This window comes from Eucyclogobius newberryi, unplaced genomic scaffold (genome assembly GCF_026437365.1).
Source record: "Eucyclogobius newberryi isolate DKJ021-1_F unplaced genomic scaffold, fEucNew1.0.hap1 SCAF_13, whole genome shotgun sequence".
Classification (NCBI taxonomy): domain Eukaryota; kingdom Metazoa; phylum Chordata; class Actinopteri; order Gobiiformes; family Gobiidae; genus Eucyclogobius; species Eucyclogobius newberryi.
Window position 1 is genome coordinate 32456759 of NW_027315757.1, and position 21949 is coordinate 32478707.

Below are 21949 nucleotides of genomic sequence, written 5' to 3' on the forward strand. Positions count from 1 at the left end.
TCAATCACATTAGCAGCTGCTTTGATTTGGAAAAACTCCTGAGTTGTATTCTATGATTCGAAGCATGAAAAACAAAGAGCTAAACACAAGTTTTGGGGACGCTTCTTGCAACAAAGTCTGATTTATGAATCTATATAAATCCTCTGCATGATTGGACATGTACCATACCACTTGGTAGAAGTGTTTGAGCTCTGAGTGAGACCTCCATGGCTGGTGCCAGAGGGAGAAGCCGCCTCCTGTGGGGGAGCACCCTGAGGAGTCTTAGCCCCTGACGCCACCTTCAGCCACTTACTTTCAGTCACTTTCAGAAGCCCAAAGGTTGTAGAGTTCTGTTTGACTCTACATTTGCTCCGTCTCAGTCCGTGTGGTTATTGACATGATCTTTTTTGTCAGAACACTCGACTTTGTCCTTCTCCTTCCTCCCTCTTGTGCCCATCAGCACTTTGTACGCTCCCCGTGTGATTTTGTACATCCAGATTGTGTTCAGGATGTCCAGTGCGATACAGGAGGTAATCCACGCCACCTGGGCACCCAAACCCAGCCGCTCGAACTCCGGCGTGCCGAAGGTGGCAAAGACACTGGCCCAGTACGAAGGCATGACCGCTATACGCACCAAGAAGAACACCACCGCCATGGCCAATCCGTTCAGCACCACCAGACGGTGCGAGCGCGGGTATTTTAATGCCTCAAAGAACCACCTGCAGCAGAGAAGACAAGACACAGGATTGATACAACTTTAGAAATGGAAAAACAGAAAATGACATGTGCAATAAACTTACCTTTGGTTTACGAATGGTGTGGAAAGCTCTGAAATAAGACGGAAGTTGGCAAAATATGGAAGTACGCCACGTGTCTGGAAAACAAACAAACCTTTTCATTCGAGAGTCATTCTTGCTTTGGTCATTGTTCAGTTGCATTAGTTTTGCCATTTTTATATCACACAAACAATTAGGCATTTGTTAAAGTTAAACTAAATGGAACAAGAGTTTGCCAAATGTTTTCAATGCTGAAAGAAAAGAAAAAAGATGTCCATGAATGAGGCCTTACCAGCACATAACCATATGCATAGAGCGCCGCCAAGTGGTGACAGAGGAAAAAGGTGTCTCCCATAGCTCTCCAGTTACAGGCCAGCAGCACGAGGTCTGAAAGAGGAGCAGAAGTCTGAGAGCGGATCCAACAATAGTTTGTAACAGTTCTACACTCAGAGGAGGCGGAGCTCAGAGGCGGGGCTCAGAGGCGGGGCTTACCGTAGAGAAGGTAGCCACATGTGATAGCTACATTTAACTTGACCAGGCTGGGGTCGCCCCTGTGGAAGCACAAGAGCTCTGGGTTATAAAGCCTTTATCATCATCTACAGTATTAGGAACTGAACAGAGGCCAATTACGGAGACTTTATTGTTACGGAGAGGAAATGAGAACAGTTTTCCCTTTTCAGTTTAAGAAATGCTGTTTTTCCTAAAATACAGCTAAATGTGGAGTTAACAGGTGTTTCTCAATACTATATACATATACACACGTATGTGCAGGATGAAAATATATATATATTTTTTTAGTCAAAGAAATGCTATTTGATTTAAACTTGTATTAATAATTATATAATGACAAAAAGAACCATAACAAAATGTACTGGTACCACAAACAAAAACAAAAAAAAAGTATTGTCACAAAAAGATTGTTAGATATATTTAGTGAGAATCAACAAGCCAGAGTTCAAATGTTCCATGTTCTTTTGACCAGGTTTAAAGACGTTTGTATTGGTCACTTGTTCTGACCGTTGGGCTCATCAGCCTCAGTGGACACATGATCCCTGTGTCAGTGGCATAGGTCATGTGACTACATACTCCATACTGTATGAACAAAGCCCACAACAATTCATTTCCTCAAAACACAGACTCAGAAAGAGTTGGAGAGAAAAGGTTCAGCTGTGGACAAGGCCAAAGTCAGTGTCAGTCAGAAGTGTGGAGCCTGCAGCGCTCTTCAGGTCGAAAACCTGTGATTATTTGCTTTTGGATGTCAGGGGTCAGAGTTGCCGACCTTTATACTTGTTATGAGATTGTAAGAAGTGTTTTCACATTTAGATGTGCTTTGAGCTCTAACAGGAGAAAATTCATTATTCACTATTGACACTCTTTCAGCTGCAGAACCTCAGCTCGCGTTTGTATCAGAATCAAACGGTTTATTGCCAATGAACAATATTCACAAACACAGGGACTTGCTTTGGTGATTTGGTGCAACATAAAACAAAGTAACATATATATCATAAAAAATACACAACATTTACAGTTAAATTTACATTGCAGAAAGTGAACAGTGCAGTGAGTGATTAAATCATAGTTAAAGTGACAGTGTTAAAGAAGTGTCCATGAGTCCAACAGCAGAGGGAAAGAAACTGTTCTTATGACGGGAGGTTCTGGTCCGGATGGACCGTAGCCTCCTGCCTGAGGGGAGTGGCCTCCTGCCTGAGGGGAGTGGCCTCCTGCCTGAGGGGAGTGGCCTCCTGCCTGAGGGGAGTGGCCTCCTGCCTGAGGGGAGTGGCCCATATAGTCCATGTCCAGGGTGAGAAGGTTGTGATTCGACCTGCTCGTCCCAGAGTCCTGCAGATGTACAGGTCCTTTAGAGAAGGAAGTCTGCAGCCGAGCACTTTCTCAGCAGAGGCACAATGCGCTGTAGTATCCGTTTGTCCCTGGCAACCCAGAAGAGGACCCAAAACAAACCCCGCAACGATTTTAGATAGTCACGCTCTATCTGAGCAGATAGTCACACTGGACAATGTCAGTGTAGCCTCCAGTTCTACTGTAAGAAACCTTGGAGTCTTATTTGACCAGGAGCTCTCATTTAAAGCTCATATAAATCAAGCTTGTAAAACAGCCTATTTCCGTTTGCGCAACATCGCCAAAATCAGAAGAATCCTGCCTAAAAGTGATGCCGAAAAACTTATCCATGCATTTGTAACGACTAGATTAGACTACTGTAACTCCTGCTCACAGCGTGTCCTAAAAGCTCCATAAAAAGCTTTCAACTGGTTCAAAATGCAGCAGCAAGATTACTAACAGGAACAAAAAGAAGAGAGCACATTACGCCAGTGCTGAAGTCTCTTCACTGGCTCCCCGTCGAGTCCAGAATCAAATTCAAAATTCTACTCTTGACCTACAAAGCCATAAATGACATGGCCCCATCCTACCTCAAAGATGCTATAGAACCATATCATCCAAACAGAGCTCTTCGCTCTCAGAATGCCGGCCTTCTGGTGGTGCCAAGAGTCTCTAAAAGTACTGTAGGAGGTAGAGCGTTTAGCTCCCAAGCTCCTGTGTTATGGAATCAGCTCCCGACCCATGTTAAATATGCTGACACAGTCTCTTCATTTAAGTCCAGGCTTAAAACGTTCCTCTTCGAAATCGCTTATGGTCAGAGTAGTTAGGAACAGAAAGATAAACCCACAGCTTCAGCTATGCTGCCCTAGGAGTAACTATGCTGGGGGAAGTATGACAGCTTGAGCACTATCCTCTTCTTCTTCTGACTACTTATGCTATCAAACAATATTTATTTTTTGATTCCACTTGCAAACTGTTCACCGCCTTCTTTTCTTTCTCTCACTCCTGAGGACCTGTGGACCCAGATGCCCCTCCCCTGGTGAAGTGGTCCCTGCCCTGTGTGGACGGTCCCTCATCTGCCTGAAGAGTGGCTCCAGTTCGCCTCAGTCGGTCCCTCTTCTGCCTGAAGAGTGGGTCCACCTCGCCTCAGACGGTCCCTCATCTGCCTGAAGAGTGGGTCCAGCTCGACTCCGACGGTCCCTCTTCTGCCTGAAGAGTGGGTCCAGCTCGACTCAGACGGTCCCTCTTCTGCCTGAAGAGTGGGTCCAGTTCGCCTCAGTCGGTCCCTCATCTGCCTGAAGAGTGGGTCCAGCTCGACTCAGACGGTCCCTCATCTGCCTGAAGAGTGGGTCCAGCTCGCCTCAGTCGGTCCCTCATCTGCCTGAAGAGTGGGTCCAGCTCCAGTCTCCTCGTGTCCGTCTGTCCGTCTGTGAGAGTCGGATCTCTCCTTCACTGGAACTCCTCCAGGTTTCTACGCTTTTTTCCCAAAGAGGTTTTTTTTGTAGTTTTTCCTGGCCGAGAAGGAGAGTCTAAGGACAGAGGACCCTGGGACATCGTCCCTCGCCACCACAGACATTGTCTGACTCCATCGCCACCACAGACATTGTTGATTCATTTCTCCCTGTGGCCCTCAGAGGCAACTGTTGTTGTGATTTTGGGCCTTACAAAAATAAATTGATTTGATTTGATTTGATTTTTAAAAATCCTCAAGACGCAGCTCTTGGAGCAAATCATGAAATTGACTAAACTCTGCTCGCTCTGTCGAACTCCTGCGACGGGCGCGAATTGGACGCCGCGGTCTGAACGCAGCTTTAGAAGTCCACGCTACAGGTTTGAGAGCTTCAGCCTCCGTCTGTGGGGATCAGGTGAAAACAACGTCGCGAAAAGTTTTGGGAACCCCTTCAAAAATAACTGGTATAATTTCAATTCATAACTTGCAACAACAGGTGCTAAATATCATGTGTAAAAATGTTTTGAAATACTTGCAAGTGAGGCATTTCATGTCATGTCCAATTCTCTCTTGCTTTATGGCACCATGACAAACAGACACTGAAATGTATACATTTATTGTATACGTGTTACTGTGGATAGCTCCACACACTCTGTTAACCCATCAGCCAGATCACTTTACCTCGCACTTAAAGAAAAGGGCAGCAAACTGGATCTTGGCTAGTCCAGTGATGGACTGATAGTCCCAGAGTCTGGAGGCTGCTTTAGAGCCTTCCCAATAATCCAATTAGAGGGCCCCAGCTTGGGTTTAATGTAGAGGAACGATAACAGTTTCTCTCAATAGAAGCCTAACTGACAGGAAGTTGGCCATGGATGAAATATAAAAACTCTTTTTACACAGAGGTCAAACTGAGTCTATGGTAGAGATGCACTGGATGTAAACACTGACCAGGGCATTGAAGGTTTGATCCAAACGTGGGAAATGTGTCAAAAAAAATAAAAAATACAGTAGACACAATTAAACATTACATTGAAAATAATATGTGCATAACAAAAACTTAAAGGGAACAAAGTGACATTCCTGTACTTGGGCAGTTAATTTTAAAGAGTCGATTCAAGTTTTATGCAGGACTTTAACTTCGACCAAGACATTTACAGGCACAGGTCAGATTGCCATAATATCGTTTCCAAAATATGATTGATACATTTAGGAATTGCACACGCCTCGTTAACTAATATACAACTACAGCAAATCGATAAGATAGAGTCTCCTTATTTTGCAAGCTTTGAATGGACTGGACATCTGCAGCAAGCTTTGGGAGAAAGAGTTAATACAAATATACAAACGGCCGAGGCCAGGAATCAAATCCACAACGCCAAGGTGGTAATATGTGCCACACAATGAACCACTAAACCACCACTGAAACGCTCAAAACCTAATAATACTTTTACATAGACAAAACACAAAGCATTTGCACCAAGGGAATGTGTTTTCCAATAAGTTGTAGAGCAAAGTTTGCAGAGTAAAAGTCAAAAGGTTAAGTTTACTTACAGACACAGAACTCTTGAAACCGTTCCAATTCTGAGGCCACAGAATGAAAATCTGGGTCTAAACTGGAATGAACTGCCCCCCTCTCTCCTCAGATGACCCCCTTCCCCCTTCACTTTCCCACTGCGTGTTCAAGTTAAGGTCCAGATAAGCCAATCAAGTGCACCCAGGATAGCGGTGAGTGACCGAGCCTGCCCGCCTGGATTAAGACTGGATCCCGGAGCGGAGTTGGCAGCCGCAGCAGTTAAACCTGCTGCAAAACAGTCGACAATGTCCCGTCCCTAACAGCAGCGTGCGCGGCCTCTGCGGAGCCAAGTGCTGTGAACAAAGCAGGCAGCGTGACACCTCTTAACAATGCCCTAATGCAATCAGATTGATGGAGAATTAGGGCTTTGCTGTTGTAACAGGGCTGGACGTTCAAGCGGGGAAGTTGAGAAATAGGAGGGCTACGAGAAGTGACCGCTGGAGCAGAGAGTGTGAGAGATCGTTCCGCTGGTCCACGGGGGGAAAAGGCCAGATAAAAGAGGAGGAAAGCGAATGAGCTTTAGAGAACACCTGGACTCTGGAGGGGGACGTGGAGCCTGCAGGGGGTCGTGTCTCTCTGTACTGAGATCCTGTTAGTCTTCTATGAGCAACTTTCAAGTGCCGAGTTCAGTTTGGCTGTGCTCGTTCTACACATAATCAGAACGCTCCAAACATTAAGGGTTTTGGTCAATTTTATATGCAACAGTTTTCCCTTCGATGTGATCCCTTCGTTTCATAACTTGCAGCTAGTTCACACAATGCAAGTGATCAAATATAGAATAGTGGCAAAGGCAGGGGCTGGTGTACTCGAGTAAACCCTTTGTCTGATGCTCAACAGGACAAACTACATGGATGCAACTCATAACCTGAACACTACATGATGACCGGAGGTGTCACACTAAAGTGGTTGTACTAGTACCTACTTAGACACAAGGTAGAAATGGCAGTAATTTAGTTTTTTTAGGTGTAGTTATGTACACTGTAGAAGTCTGTAAGTCGGGCTGTGCTCGATATAGTGCTATATTGTGATGGACTTCTCGTGTATCGATACAGAGAAGCGTGAAGTAAACATGAAGTCATTAGACAGTTCTACACTTCTGAACCTACAGACTGCTGAATCTGAGGAGCTGAAAATGTGACTTTGTCCTAGGACAGTTGTATTCTGACAGGACAGATGAACATGAAATCTACTCTACTCTATCAAAACATCATTTTAGCAAACGTTTTTAACACCGGTTTGAATGGATATCCATGAATCAGGACGTGTATCGGGATTTGTATCGTAGAGTGGACCATGTATGGAGGGACGCATTATATCATGAGGTACTAGGCAATAGCCAGCCTAATGTATGCACTATTTTATGGATGGGGGGGACGCCTGAGACAATATTTACTTAAATCAACTTATTGTTAGTGTCGAGTATGCATTCTTTGCATAAGTGGGGAATTTTGCGTTATTTTTTGGTAGCAGAGAGTTGACTCGATGGATGTGATAGATTTTAAATACTATATTTTTGCAAGCGCCTTTCAAAACACCCAAGATAAAACTAATAAATGGCAGAATGAAACACTCATGTTTTCTGGGATTCTCAGTCTTTTGGGTTTTTATCACATCAGTGGCATAAAGTCAGTTCAATATCACAGCTTATTGTGATATTTCATACATCAATACATCACACTTTGAAACATGTCCACCGTCAGTTGGTCTCCATGGAGATGTAATTGCTTTGCGTGGAAAGTTCCATTGTTTGGCATCATCTTTCATTAGACCATACAGGCGTTTTTATTGTTAAACGCTCCACTTTTACTGTGGGGCCTTTCCATATATCTGACTGTATATATCCATACATCTAAAGTACAATGCCATATTGTGGAACATTTCAGACAAGCAGGTGGCAAAACCTCCACATAAAGGTTACATAGTACACCTTTAAACAGCTTTGGATTCAGATTCAATTATGGTTAAAGCATCAATGCTCATGGAAATTCCAAAATAATAAGCCATTTGAGACATGACTAACATAACTAAAAAAGCCTATTTTCACTGCAGCTTGTAACCTTATTCAATTGGTGCAGCGCCGGTGCACACACGGTCGTAGATGCACAGACTTTCCTCAGAACACGCTCGGCGCACAGCCCGGTCACAAACTGAGCCGGAGCGTCTTGAATCCGCCTCCCCCATCCCCCACTCGCTCGTCAGCTGCGGAGCCCGGAGCCACACAATACGACCAGGGGAGGCGTGTGTGTTGCATTGATTCCACCGCGCGCTCCGAGCCAGACGAAGGGGTTGCATGAGGCTTCAGCAAAAGCCTCATGGGGGGGGGGAGAAGAGAGGAAAGGGGGGGGGGGGGGGGGCGTGTGCTATGAAAAGAAATCCGGTTGGAGAGGTAGATTCTGCAATTTTAGGCGGCAAAGACGAGCGCCGTGACGTTTGGACGAATGACTTTACAATAAGTGTGGATTCATCTGCTAAAAGAGAGAAAAATCCACTGTCGGCAGCGGAGACGGGGCGCAGACAGTAAGACAATAATGAAAGTTTAAATCTGGGGGGGATCTACAGCTCCCTGGGGACTCATCCATCCTTAAACACAGCCGCGCCGTACGATCAGAGAACACGCTGTTGCCTACTTGTACATTCCCTTTTAATTTTTTTACCACCGCCCTCCACACACAAAATAGAATGCTGTATGAAGACATCCATCTTCTCGTGACATCTCATTTACTTCTAGTCTTTTGCAGACCTCATTTAAATACAGAATGTAATGTAAACATCTAAAAACACAGCAGTCTGGGAAAGAAATGATGAGGCTAGATCTACTGCGTGCCGGTTCGTGGTTCGGGACTGGATTTGCACGTGTACCATTGTCCTTCGCTGCGAATGTGTCGATTCTTCTCAGCCCTCCTCCCCGTCACAGATCGTGGGCGGTTGGAGCCCGTCCCGTTTTGATTGCGAGGCTGCTTATATTCTGCCTAATTGCCAGTACACGGAGTACACAAACGCCCACTACCGCATTCGTGTACACTTCAACTTTTAGAGCGGTGGGAAAACTCGGAAATGTAATGTATGGAGAAGAGCGAAAATAATGGTAATTAGACTATTGAATTGCATTGTATACCATATATTATAAAGCTGTGAGTTTTGCCTACCAGACTGGGTTGGCGTTCACTGCATCGTCGAACCACAGGATGTACAAACAAAAGAAGCCTACGATCAGGGCGTGGACTGTGGACACAATCCTGAAAAGAAGACAAGAGAGAACAATAAATAAACTTCTTGGGACAATATTTCACATGAAGGTTAGGGCGGTCAGTCTTTAGTCGGTTTTAATGGACCAAAATGTATTTCGATTTTGCTGAGACAACAGCAGAATGAGGCGGGCGAGACGGCTGAAGATGCACGTTTTACAGTACTTTTCAGAGTAAAATAGTAACGTTTTAGCCCCGAGTGCAGAGATACTGAAACTATGCTACTTCTATAATACGGATTTTGATATTGTGATAAAATGTGCAGCCCTATTGCTTTAAATCAGGGGTGTCCAAACTTTTTTCACCAAGGACCGCATTTTGAAACTTAAACAGGGCAGAGGGCCACAAACAACTTGACAATGTTGAATGACAAAGTGAATCATTCGAAATTTTGCATTTGACGTAATTGCGATGAGCCTCCACACCTTTAATTAGACCTAGAACATTAATATTAGGTTGGTATAACATCAATATGCCTGAATTTTCCAATTTCACAGTAAAAAAGTATTAGTTTTTGTTGTTTGGGCCGACATAGCAGGAAGCTGGAGGGCCAACAAAAATTGGTCTGAGGGCCGCATTTGGCCCCCGGGCCGTAGTTTGGACATGCCTGCTTTAAATAGATAATAAATACAGGCAAAAAGGTGAGGTTGTAAACTCTTCCAGAAACCATTACTCATCATTATTGGTCAATTGTAAGATAAGATCATTACTGCACCTTCCATCGCTTAATAAATGAACTCTTTGTAGTGTAATGGGGACATAGGTCAGGTCATGTCATTCCGATGTCGTTTTAGGCCATGTCATGTCACGCAAATAATATCTGTTGTTTTCTGTGTGCAGATGATATAAGAATATTGTTTCCTAGAGCAATTGAGATGTAGAGGTTTGCATACTTAAACGTCACAGATACTAACTACCAAGTGTTTCATTCTGCTGTGTATTCATTGTACTGTACAATACTGTAGATTTAGAAAAAAGGGCTTATCTTGTTTCTTATCCTTGCATCAGTGCTTTGCCGGAACAGATTTTTTCCCAGTATTGTCGTTTATTGTGACAGGCCTATTCTCATAGTTAAGTTAGTGCAGTAGTTTTCCTTCGTTAGTGTTTTCTGGACAGAACATTTACACAGGTAATACACGTCAGCGCCGATCCAGTCTCTGCCTGACGTCTGTATTCTCCGCTCTGGTCCACGTGAGTGTAACCGCTGTTTATCTCCTCAGATGCAGCATCACCCCTGACCTTTGGAGCGGTTTATCGAGTGGCCACTGCAGATATTCTTTATCAGAGGTGTTGCGGTCACAGCTGCCGTCCGTCCGTCCGTGGAGCCCGTCTGAGGTCTGAGTCCAGCGCGACAGAACCACAACTGCACCTCCGCCTTTCACAGTGGAAGCCTTGATAAAAATCTATACGCAACTTTAGTTTTTGGTCGACTTTCTGACCCAAAGACCCAGCCGACTTCTGCAATTTCGCCAGATTTGTAAAAAAGGTCACAGTGTGGAACAATCCTCCTGCACTGGACAAAGATAACCAAATGGAATCGACTGTAGAACACATCCAGTGAAACTCTTAAAACTCTTAAAAGTCCTGCTTGGAATCCATCCAATCCAGTCATTCCGTAGGTTGACATTTTGCTCAATTGAAAATAGCAAATATCTCTGGCACCGGCGCACGTTTCTTCAGTTACGGAAGAGCTTTTTTGCCCAACATTTTTTTAAACGGGACAATTTGTAAAGCCGGTTTCAACCATATGCCAATAGTGCGTAAATGGAGGGCACTGTAAATGTCTCCGAACGGAACAAGCTGGAGGGATTCAGCTGGAGGAGGAAGTTGTGTGAAACCGTGTCAATATTTCTGCTCTGGGAAAATATGCTGCCAACACTGCAGCTGTTCTTTGATCCGTTCTTGGCTCTTACAAAAAAACAAAGTTGGAATATTATTTACAAGGGAAGATGGTTAAAATGCCTGGAGTAAAAAGGGGCCAACTGCTGTTACATGAGCTCAAATCAATAGGACTAATTGAATATTTAGACTATACTGTGATTAATGAGGAAATAACGCTTATTCGCTGCCATTCATACACCGACATTGTTAAACTGAACGACCTCCACCTGGAAATTACAGCTAAATAAAGCCCCGTTGCACTGATTATATAATAAACCACCAGTCATTACATTTATAGGAGTAATCTCATAAACAAGTTCTCTTTAAAAAATGTAAACTATAACGACTATTACAGTATTTTTATTTATTCCCCCCATAACCGTGTTTAAAATAGTTGAACTTTTATACCATTTTCATCCAATTAAAAAGTGTGACTGTAGAGCCCCAATTAATACTTACAAAAGTTTTTATCAAATGAGTTGTAATTTTACCCTATACTCAGGGTGGATCAACTAACAAAATTAGACTATTTCAGGTCAATGTTCAAAAATGAAGTAGCTAGGCAACAGCTTCATTATTAAACGTTGAACAAACGCGGTGACCATCAGAGGAACTGTTACAGCGATGTATGACCGCACTATACGCCAAAATACTTCACTTACGACATCTTTTCATTCTTTTTTTTTATCTTGTTTAAAGATTCTAACAAAGGATCTTGGATGTTACGCAACAATAACCAACTCTGGAGTAAAAGTGTGGCCTATGACCTGGTTTTAAATATTCTGTTCAATAGCCTGTATAATGAAAATATGAGCATACAAGTTGAACCGAGGTCATCTGAAAAGGAGAAGAATGTGAATATGACCAAAGCCAAATTGTAAAGTTAGGAAAACATCCTTCATAACTGGGGTCAGTGCCCTGTGAACTTGGACCCTGGAAGTTTGTGCATGGAAGTTCTGCGCTCGGATCACAGCTGCGCTCTCACAAACTGAGGTTTGCCGCGGGCGCCGTCTCAGAGGTGATGACTCTCCTAAACTGTACAGCTCATTAGTATGTCACACCTCTGCAAGGCTTTGTTTTGGACAAAGTGCATGTCCCATCAGATCTGCGGGAGGATTCGCTGATTTCTTATTTCACATTATCAGCAACGAGGAAGGAAAGCTTTTTTTTTTTTTTTTTTTTTTTATGCATTTTGTTATTTTTGGAAGGGCAATAACCGAGAAAACTCCAGCGTTTTTTTTCTGAAAGTTAAGTCTGCAGAACATTTTGGGCTTAAGACTTTTAATTTGATGGGAGGAACCAGTCTCAAAGCGGTTGGTAAAAAGGTTGCGTTACGAGGAGCAGCGTTCACAGAAGTGGAGGGATTCTACAACATCACAGAACATTGTGCAATTAATACTTTTTACTGCACCCAAAAAAAAACATCTGTTAGGGGGCTCATCTCTCCACAGACCTGACTTTTCGGATGAAGGGTCCAGTCTCCATGGAGCTGTTCTTGCTTTGCCCCAACATTCCACAGGATCATTTAAGACCGCATTTTGAAACTTAAACGGGGCAGAGGGCCACAAACATTGAATGACAAAGTGAATCATTCGACATTTTGCATTTGACGCAATTGCGATGGGCCAACAAAAATTGGTTTAAGGGCCGCATTCGGCCCCCGGGCCCTAGTTTGGACATGCCTGATTTAAGAGATCATATGCCGCGTCATTGTAAAGAGCTAAAATGTCTGTACGCTTCAGTGTTTGTGACGCCGCTGACGGGTCAAGGCCTGTAGGTGATCGTATGTCACGCAGCGTGTTGGTGAATAGAATGGCAGGGTTTTGAAGGACAGCAAATATCCCCCAGACAGTGTCGAATGAACACTACTTGAAGCGTCGTGATGGCTTTTTAATGATGCATTTAGCAGCAGTTAATTGTAGAACAACAATTTGCTTTGAAACAGGCTCCGGGCTGCTCCTGGGCCGAGACGACGGGGAGCTTTTATTGCTGATGCGAGTGAAATTAAACACACTTTACCTGCCAGAGGTTGTTCTGACACTTGAATAAACACTGGGCACAAAGGAGAAATTTATAGGTCGGAAAAACTGGAAACCCAGCATGCAGCATTAGCTTCCTTTCACAGGCAAAATAAAAATGAATGGATTTAAATTATTATGTGTATTACCAATAGGGCGTGACAGATTTGAGTTTTTTTTAAATATCATTGCCTTGGATACAAAGAGATGGAGTCTACAAGAGGTGCAAGTAACAACCACAACAGCATCGTAAATGAGAAAATGTAGAGAATAACACTTTGAATTCCAGTCCATAAATATCAATAATTTACCAAGCAGAACTCTAATAATACGTTCAGCAATTATTAATGTTGGACGGCTAACAGTCTTTTACGGCCCAAACTCCCATGGAGGGAGATAATGCTGTACATTAGCGCATCTGGAGAAAAGTCATCGTGTCTGTGGCTTTATTCAGATAAAAAATACGCAAACGACTTAATACAATTTGTTTTTGATTGCCGCTCATTTTTGACTCAAGAAGCTGCGACAAAACTAAGTGTTTGCGTAACGGGAATAGCGTCATTTTGAACGTACGCGCGAATCGATCGGAGTTCGTGCGCGTGACCCACCGGGAGTTCCACTCGATGTGCTTGTGCGAGGGCAGCAGAGCGTATCCCGAGGAGATGGCGGCGGAGAGGAGAGGGCAGACCGCCGAGCAGAGGAGCTGGAACCCCACGAAGCTGCCCGCCACCACCGTCAGCTCTCTCGCGTCCATCACTCGCCTGCGGATCAGAGCGGGGGGGGACGTGAGGGGGGGGACAGGAGACACACGTGGACCGGTTCAATAGGCGGCCGTCAATCATTTCGTAACAGCGGGCGGAATCCGGGGGAGGCACACGCACACACAGAGAAGACACGCCAGGACAGAAGAAGAAGGCGGAAAGAGAGAAAAAGCAGGATGAAGGCTGTCCGGAGTGAGCGACGGTAGCGTTTGGGACAGGAGGGCGGGGCCAGGAGACGAGTGCGACACGAAAAGGGTGACTAGGCCTAAAGCAGGGGCGACACATAAGTGGCAGGAGGAGGAAAAAAAATAGGAACAGTTATTACAATGCAGTGTTTTGTGGAGTACGAGAGAAAGGAGGCGGTGAAGCGGGAGTAAAAACAAGAGTCGTGCAATGGTTAATGATCCCTGCGGAAGTTGGCTCAGTGGAGACAACTTTTACTACGACTAGAAATGTTTGAACCGCCTTGAGGGAGCGGTGCAACAATGAGGACTTCATAATAAGACCGGAGCCTGAAGGTGCAAGGCCAGTGAAGTGGTGAACGCTCCCTGTACGAGGCAGAGTACAGTGCGTGAAAGGGCATTCAGGCGCTGGAAGAAAGAAGAGCGTTATTATGAATATTTAGTAAAAAGGGGGGGGATTACGGCCAGTTGTTTAGGACACAGCCAAATCCCTGGGAAGACAACAAAAGGCCGAGCGAGGGAAGAAAAGAGGATTGTCAAGTTGAAGCAAACGGGTTCAAACTCCAGAGCCACACGGTGCGCGGGCAGCTGCTGCGCCACTTCAAACGCTACGCTTTCTGAAAGACTATTTAGCTTTGAGCTCAGAAAGAAGAATTACTGGAAAATTCTAGGTAATGACGTCACTCAAATCTATTACAAAATGCATGGCGGCTATAAATGGCTGTAGAAAATGGAATTTAAATTAAATGGTTTAGAGATACTAGTTTATAGCAGTAAAAGACAGAACAGAAGTTGATGCACTTTATAATGTCAAATTTTCACATGATATCGCCGGCTTTAGCTCTGTCTGAAGCCGTCACAACTCGACCATAGTTACACCAGGTAAAGCAGATTTGTGGCATTAAGTTTGCTTGTTTCATAAGCATTAAAGTCACAGGCAGAAGTCAAGCGTTTTTCTGTTGAAAACCACACATAAACACTGCATATTAATCAAATTTGTGTCCATCTAAAAACTTATTTATGTGTGCCCTGTGTCACCATGGCAACTACAGAACTTTCCTCCATTAACACAAGTGTAGTTCCTCCTGCAAAGTGTCAATAGATTTGGGGTAAAACTTTGCATTTGCAGTTGGCTGTCAGCCGCCATTAAAATCCACAAAAAACAACAACAACACTGTTTGGCTGCTGAAAAAGAACCTATAAAAACATCAAATTGACAGTATATCATTTTTATTTTAAAGCAAGAACAAAGAATATACAAATGTAACCAATGCTGTTCAAAATGTCCATCCGTCGCCAACGAAATGATAAAGTTTGCTGCTGCTGCCACGCCCGTTATTATCACCGCTACAGTGACTGAACAACAGACAATTACAGGGTCTGAAAAAGCAACACAAACGTTCAACCCACACAAACTCATCATCACGCTTAGACTTGACAAGTCACCAGTTCTTTGGCGCGCAACAGGATGTTATGAATGTGTCACACGCTCAGAGGAGACGGTCATCTGACACGTGAAGTGAGTCTAAGGTCAAACAGAGCTGCTCCGGTGACGGCTGTTTGCACTCGATATGTATTCCTATCTGCTCCTGCCCGGCCCCGCTCCTGCCCGGCCCCGCTCCTGCCCGGCCCCGCTCCTGCCCGGCCCCGCTCCTGCCCGGCCCCGCTCCTGCCCGGCCCCGCTCCTGCCCGGCCCCGCTCCTGCCCGGCCCCGCTCCTGCCCGGCCCCGCTCCTGCCCACAAACAAACACGTCACCAAAATCAGCTCAGAAACAACATTATACCTCAACTTACTGAACAGACGATATTATGTATTGGCAGCCATTTTAAAAAGGGGGACATGTCCTGTAAAATCAACTTTCATGAGCTTGAAAATTAGCTACAACAGTGTTTCCTCTTCATGATTTTGTGTCAAAGTTGTAGTTTGATAGAATGATACAGGGGTAAATGCACCAGCCACCGTTAAAAGCAGCAGTAGCATCAAGTTTGAGTGATCACGTATTGTCCTGCAGCTGAGACTCGAGTGCCTGACCTCTATCCTCACCCACATCCCTCATCTGACGCGTAGCCACTTTAACAAAAAAATGGTTGCTGGTTACAGTGAAATGTCACAATAAATGAGACAAGGTTTAGAAGTTTTGCAGTTTGGACCTTAAATAATCCAGGTTACAATGGACCGGTTTCAACGTGCCATATTTTCCGGACTACAAGTCGCACCTTTTTTCATAGTCTTGGCCCGGGTGTGACTTATACTTGTATACTTGTACTCCGTAGCGACTTATGTGATATAATTTGTTATTTTCACACTTGCAACCGCATTTCATACTCCAGTGCAACTTATACATGTTTTTCTCTTCTCTATAATTCTTTTTTTGGCTGGTGCAACTTATAGTCCGGAAAATACGGTAATCAACTTTAGATCAATAAAATGATGCACAACATGTAAAGTGATTATCTACTTTATATATACATTATACTTTTTGTCACTGGTCAGTCGCTGTCAGTTGCTGTCACTCAATCACAGCCTCTACTTGTCTTCCTCTTCTCTTGACCAGAGGTCAGGCTTTTAGGGGAAATACCTTCCATTCTTAAAAAAAAAATACAAAATGAATCAAATTACATTAACACTTGATTCCGGCAGATTGGACGAACCAAAGTCAATTCAAAGAAACAATTATCACAATTTTTTTTTTTTAATTAGGGTCATCTAAAATATAACGGATACTAAATCAATACTAAAGCTACTGTTGAAATCTGGCCGTACCTGAACAGTATTGGAATGATACTCGCATACTAAAAACCTTTAAGACCACATGGTAACACTAGTACTATCATTTAGTGTTGAAAATATTTGTTGTACGATTGTGGCATCAAAATCAGTATAATGTCGAGATGTTTTTAAGAACACCAACAAAGCAAGGATTGCTTAAATATTCTTCTATAAATCTTGATTAATCATGATACTCATTCACCAGGAGACCGAACAATACAATAAATAGAAGCAAATTGACATCCTTACAGTGCCATTTCCTTCTACTGTGCTTTGGTTTAAGACGTTTGATTGACAGTCTGCTGCTTCAGTCCCGGAGCTCGGGGGGACATGGCAGTGAAGGGTCTTGTAGTGAGGGAAGCGCCTCCACCTGCCAGCGCTAAACAAAGGCTTACTCTGAGTTTGAGGATTACTCCTGTCACACGAGGCTGTGCTCAGGCCAAACTGGACTGACGAGCACATTCACTGCATCGGACAGACAAGAGGGCACTTCATGTCCTGCTCAGAGGAGACTAGATTCACAATACATTACAGTGGCCTTCTATAGTGTTGAGAAGTTTAATATGAGGGAAAGAAAAAGTCAAAACTCAGTAGACACAAATCCATGTAGTGCTTAAAGATTTAAAAATATCTCATGCCGATTCAGGAGGAGCAGAGTGGTTTTCATAAGTCGGACCTGCTCCCAGTGCGTGTTAGACTCTGCCCTTTGTCACCGGTTCTGTTCATTGTTGTTATGGACAGAATTTCAAGGCAGTCAAGGGTCGGAGGGTGTGGTCAGGGGTCAGAGTGTGTCCGGTTTGGGGACCCCAGGATCTCATCTGATGGCTCCATCAAACCTGGACCAGCAACATGCACAGGGACGGTTTGCAGCCGAGTGTGAAGCAGCTGGGATGAGAATCAGCACCTCCAAATCCGAGGCCATGGTTCTCGACCGGAAAAACGTGGCTTGCCCTCTCCAGGTGGACGGGGAGTCTTTGCCCCAAGTGGAGGAGTTCAAGTATCTCGGGGTCTTGTTCACGAGTGAGGGAAGGATGGAGCGTGAGATCGACAGTTGGATCGGTGCATTGGACTGTTGTGGTAAAGAAGGAGCTGAGTCGAAAGGCAAAGCTCTCGATTTACCGGTCGGTCTATGTTCCTGACCTCACCTATGGTCATGAGCTTTGGGTAATGACCGAAAGGACAAGATTGCGGATACAAGCAAAACTCCGCAAGGCAGATGGGCGCTCCGCAAGAGATAGGGTGAGGAGCTCAGTCACACGGGAAGAGAGCTTGGAGTAGAGCCACTGCTCCTCCAAATCGAGAGGAGCCAGTTGAGGTGTATATAAAATATACAATACACACACACACAAACGTATTACCATCACCATGGACACAAGGTAGTGGACCCTCTATCAGAAAAGTTGCATAGTGGTCCTTTAAAACATTGAACTCTAAAGTCACAGAAGAATCTCATGCATTAGGACTGGATTCATCTTTATTATATCCATTGACTAAATCCCAGTGTGAAGACCATGTCTCGTGCTTCTCCACAGCCACATTTTGACTGGTTGAACCAGTCCAGGGGCCAAGGCCAGTCAATGGTGACTCATCTGTGCTGCCGGGGGTCGAGTGGTTAAGGGAGCAGCACATATGCCGCCCCATGTGCAGCCGGCAGCAGTTTTGTTCATTTGAATCCTGGCTCTGACTATTTGCTGCATGTCCCACCTTCTCTGATCCCCATTTCAATTCATAATGAAATATGTTGTCAATATTCAAGTGTGACATGACAATACAAGGCCCTCGTATCACTCACAGAGAGAGCTCCGGCTCAAAAAGACATTTGCTTTTGGCCATGTGTCCAATTTATTCCCACAAAAGAGCGCAGCTGAGGCCAAACTGTATTACTTCTGCTCTTTGTCCCCAAAGCCACTTGTGCACAAAGCACAAACCACAGCTCTGTGTTCAGATAAACCTGACATGAGGTCAAATACAGGGAGCAATCTACAGGCATTTATTCTAGATTAGGCTTGTGCAAACTGACCACTGCAGCTTCAGCCCGAGACAGAATTTGAGCGTTGAGAAAGAGTGAGCAAAGCCACTGACCACATGACACTTAAAGCATGTGCACTCCAGCCTACATTAGGGCTATTTATACTGCCTAAAGTCCAGTGTCATGCTAACTGTGTGTGAAAAACAGGAAACAAGGCACAAAATTGATTAAAATACAAAGATGTGATGGACCAAACCAGACATTATTTGAAGTTTGCTTGGAGCATCGGAGGCAATAGTTCACACAGAGGAAGAAGCACAGTCACAAATACAGCTTTATCACCATTAAACATGGGTTTCTCTGAATCATAATATAAAAAATATAGTTTTAAAAAGTCACTTTGTTTTTGATCGTCAAATTTTCCATCTCATGGTAAATGATTATTAGCTCTGTGGCTGAACAACAGAAGGATCAAACTCACAAGGGCAGACAGAAGTCAATACAAAGACCAATCATCAAGTCAACCTCTGAGATAAGAGACCTTGCCTTTTGGACTTTGAATGGGACAACGGGCTAGATAGGAGATGTGTACAGTACATTATAGACAAAGCTTAGAACCATATGATATGACAAACTGCTTCAGACGTAACCTACAAACACACATCCAAATCTCTCTCTAAATGTTTCTGAATGAAATAAAAGTACAGGCTCCTTCCATAAAGTTCAGTTAAACTTTATTGTCTCTTCTAGGGACAAGCTAAAATAGCGTCTGGGGAATTACGATTTACTAAACTGTCATAAATAGTTTACTATATGAACTGCTTGCAAATCTGGTTTTATAAATTATAAAATTGATAATCAATAAAAAATATAAACAAGTGGATAAGGTGGTGTTATGTAACAGAAGAAGTTGTCATTGTTGTCGTAAACTCTTTAATAAACTGTAGAGGACGAGGCTGTGACAGAGCTCTGCATCCAGGGCCCAGGAGCTCTGCACATCCAGGGCCCAGGAGCTCTGCACATCCAGGGCCCAGGAGCTCTGCACATCCAGGGCCCAGGAGCTCTGCACATCCAGGGCCCAGGAGCTCTGCACATCCAGGGCCCAGGAGCTCTGCACATCCAGGGCCCAGGAGCTCTGCACATCCAGGGCCCAGGAGCTCTGCACATCCAGGGCCCAGGAGCTCTGCACATCCAGGGCCCAGGAGCTCTGCACATCCAGGGCCCAGGAGCTCTGCACATCCAGGGCCCAGGAGCTCTGCACATCCAGGGCCCAGGAGCTCTGCACATCCAGGGCCACGCTGATCATATGCTGCGGGAGCCTGAATTATTCACTGACATTCTTCACCTGACAGCCTGGTGCAGGCGGCCTATGGAGGGAGAGGACACACACACAGACACAGACAGACACACACAGTATTCACTCACACACAAACAAACAGTATACACACAGTATACACAGACATACACAGTATACACTCACTCACACACACACAGTATACACACAGTATACACACAAACACAGTATACACACAAACACAGTATACACACAAACATAGCATACACACAGTATACAAACACACACACACACAGTACAGGAGACGTGTCAAAGCTTGACCTTGTTCTACAGGACTGTCTTGCTGCTGTCAGCAGATCATGACCCTCTGACATATCGACCAAACATAAATAATAGCGGTTCAGTTTTCTGCCCTTTCCTTCTGGAAATCCAACCCTGCACAGTCCCAGTGTCACTGTACAGCATTGCAACAGAGGCACCAGAGTCTCCAGGCAATAAACGTGGCTCTCTGCAGGCTCTGAGGAGATGAGGAAGGAAACAACAGTTCACTGCACACTTTCCTGCATCTGCTCCTGCTGATGAGCTGCTGGGATTAGCATTCAGGTCTGTGTCCACATGAAGCCTCTGCAACAACCTGCGCTCACAGTTCAAAGGGGAAGCTTTATATAACATGTCGGGAGCGCTGCACAAAGTGCCCGTTTGCACCACGACACAGGCTCCTGCGGGCACAGGTGAGGAGCGACTAGCCAACAAGCTAAACTACGCAGCATATGCACACAACCCCACACATCTGGTCACGCTGGAGATGAGCCATGAAGGAAGAACGTGAATGTGAAGAGCCAAGTGACAGGAGCGTGGCAGGGGCACGGCAGGAGCACAAGAAAAGCACAAGACTCGACTGTAGAAGAATGGACGTGTACGTGGGGCAAACACGTTGATACACAAACACAACAACAGGCCCGCTCTTGGGGGTTATTCACACCGACAAAACGCACCGGGAAGATGGGTTTTACCTTGTATTCGTCGCATGCGCCCGCGGAGGCGGAGGAGCTGCCGTCAGAGCCGCCGCTGCTCCACTTTCTAGCAAGTTGACGTGAGCTAGCAAGACGGCTACAACAAGGAGCGAGCCGCGGCTGAGACCCCAAGAACACGAGAAGCAGAAGGATCACCGCCGCGGAGGGGGAGAAACCGGCGCCTTTCCCCGCTGCTCACACGACAGCCCCACGGCCCGGGAAGCCTCTGAGCCCGGCGGGGACGCGGACACGTCTCCGGTGCCTGAAAGCCATGTGTTTTCAGTTACCAGCGCGAGGGAAAAGTTTTTGGCTCGTTTTATTTTGGCGTTGACAGAAGGGACAGAGCGGTGACGTCAGCACGCACACACCCCCAGCGCGGCGACGCCCACGAGGAACAAAGGGCCACAGTGGAGAAATGTGAATGATGACTCTCTTCCCCAGATGTGTTAAGATGTGTTTACCTGTTTACTCCTGCGAAGAGTTATTATGAGACCGTGCACGTCCACGAAGTACACTACAGTAGTTTAACTGAACTGCTTAATTAAATAATGAATACATAAATACATAATTTAGAGGGACGCGTTCTGAAATCCTGACTGCAGTAGTCTAGAATATATCGTCCTAACAATGCTCATATATTGACATAAGATAAGATAAGATATTCCTTTGTTGTCCACACATGGGGAAATTTAATTGTTGCAACGCAGTAGATACAGAGGAAAAGGACAGATAACTTATAGGAAGTTTAAAAAACACTCTTAATAGAAGAACTCTTATAAACAAATATCCTATAGACAAAACTTCTCATTTCTTAATAAGGAATGGAGGGGAAAAATAAGACAAAATAAACTAATACTAAGAATAACGGTCAAATAAACACTCTATTTACATCAGTTATATGCACATGAATGTGACATTATTGTGTGTGAGTACGACAGTAATTGCACATGGTTGAGTCAGTATTGCACATGGTTAAGTCAGTATTGCACGTGTTCAGGGCTAACAGTGTTTGTTATAAAGTCTGACAGCAGCAACATCTTGCACTATATATGATACAAACAAAAATGGATAAATATTTGTGCATTGTTTTCAAAGGTTCGTATGCCTAGAGAAGAATCTGATAAAGAAGATCATTTTAATATGGCAATTTCATAATTCGTTGAGGCCTATAAATGGCCATCTTATCTACTTTAATAAACTCA

General features: G+C 44.5%; 1 protein-coding gene across 1 annotated transcript; it reads right to left on the bottom strand.

Annotated features, from left to right (window-relative positions):
• Window positions 1-257: 257 nt before the first annotated feature.
• Window positions 258-21073, bottom strand: tlcd4b (TLC domain containing 4b). Its single transcript, XM_072443600.1, has 7 exons — window positions 20748-21073; window positions 13367-13519; window positions 8761-8850; window positions 1248-1306; window positions 1048-1142; window positions 780-853; window positions 258-698 (listed from the first exon to the last, which is right to left on the bottom strand). Exons 2-7 carry the CDS (start codon window positions 13510-13512, stop codon window positions 356-358), a joined length of 807 nt encoding a protein of 268 aa, XP_072299701.1. The 5' UTR covers window positions 13513-13519; window positions 20748-21073; the 3' UTR covers window positions 258-355.
• Window positions 21074-21949: the final 876 nt, after the last annotated feature.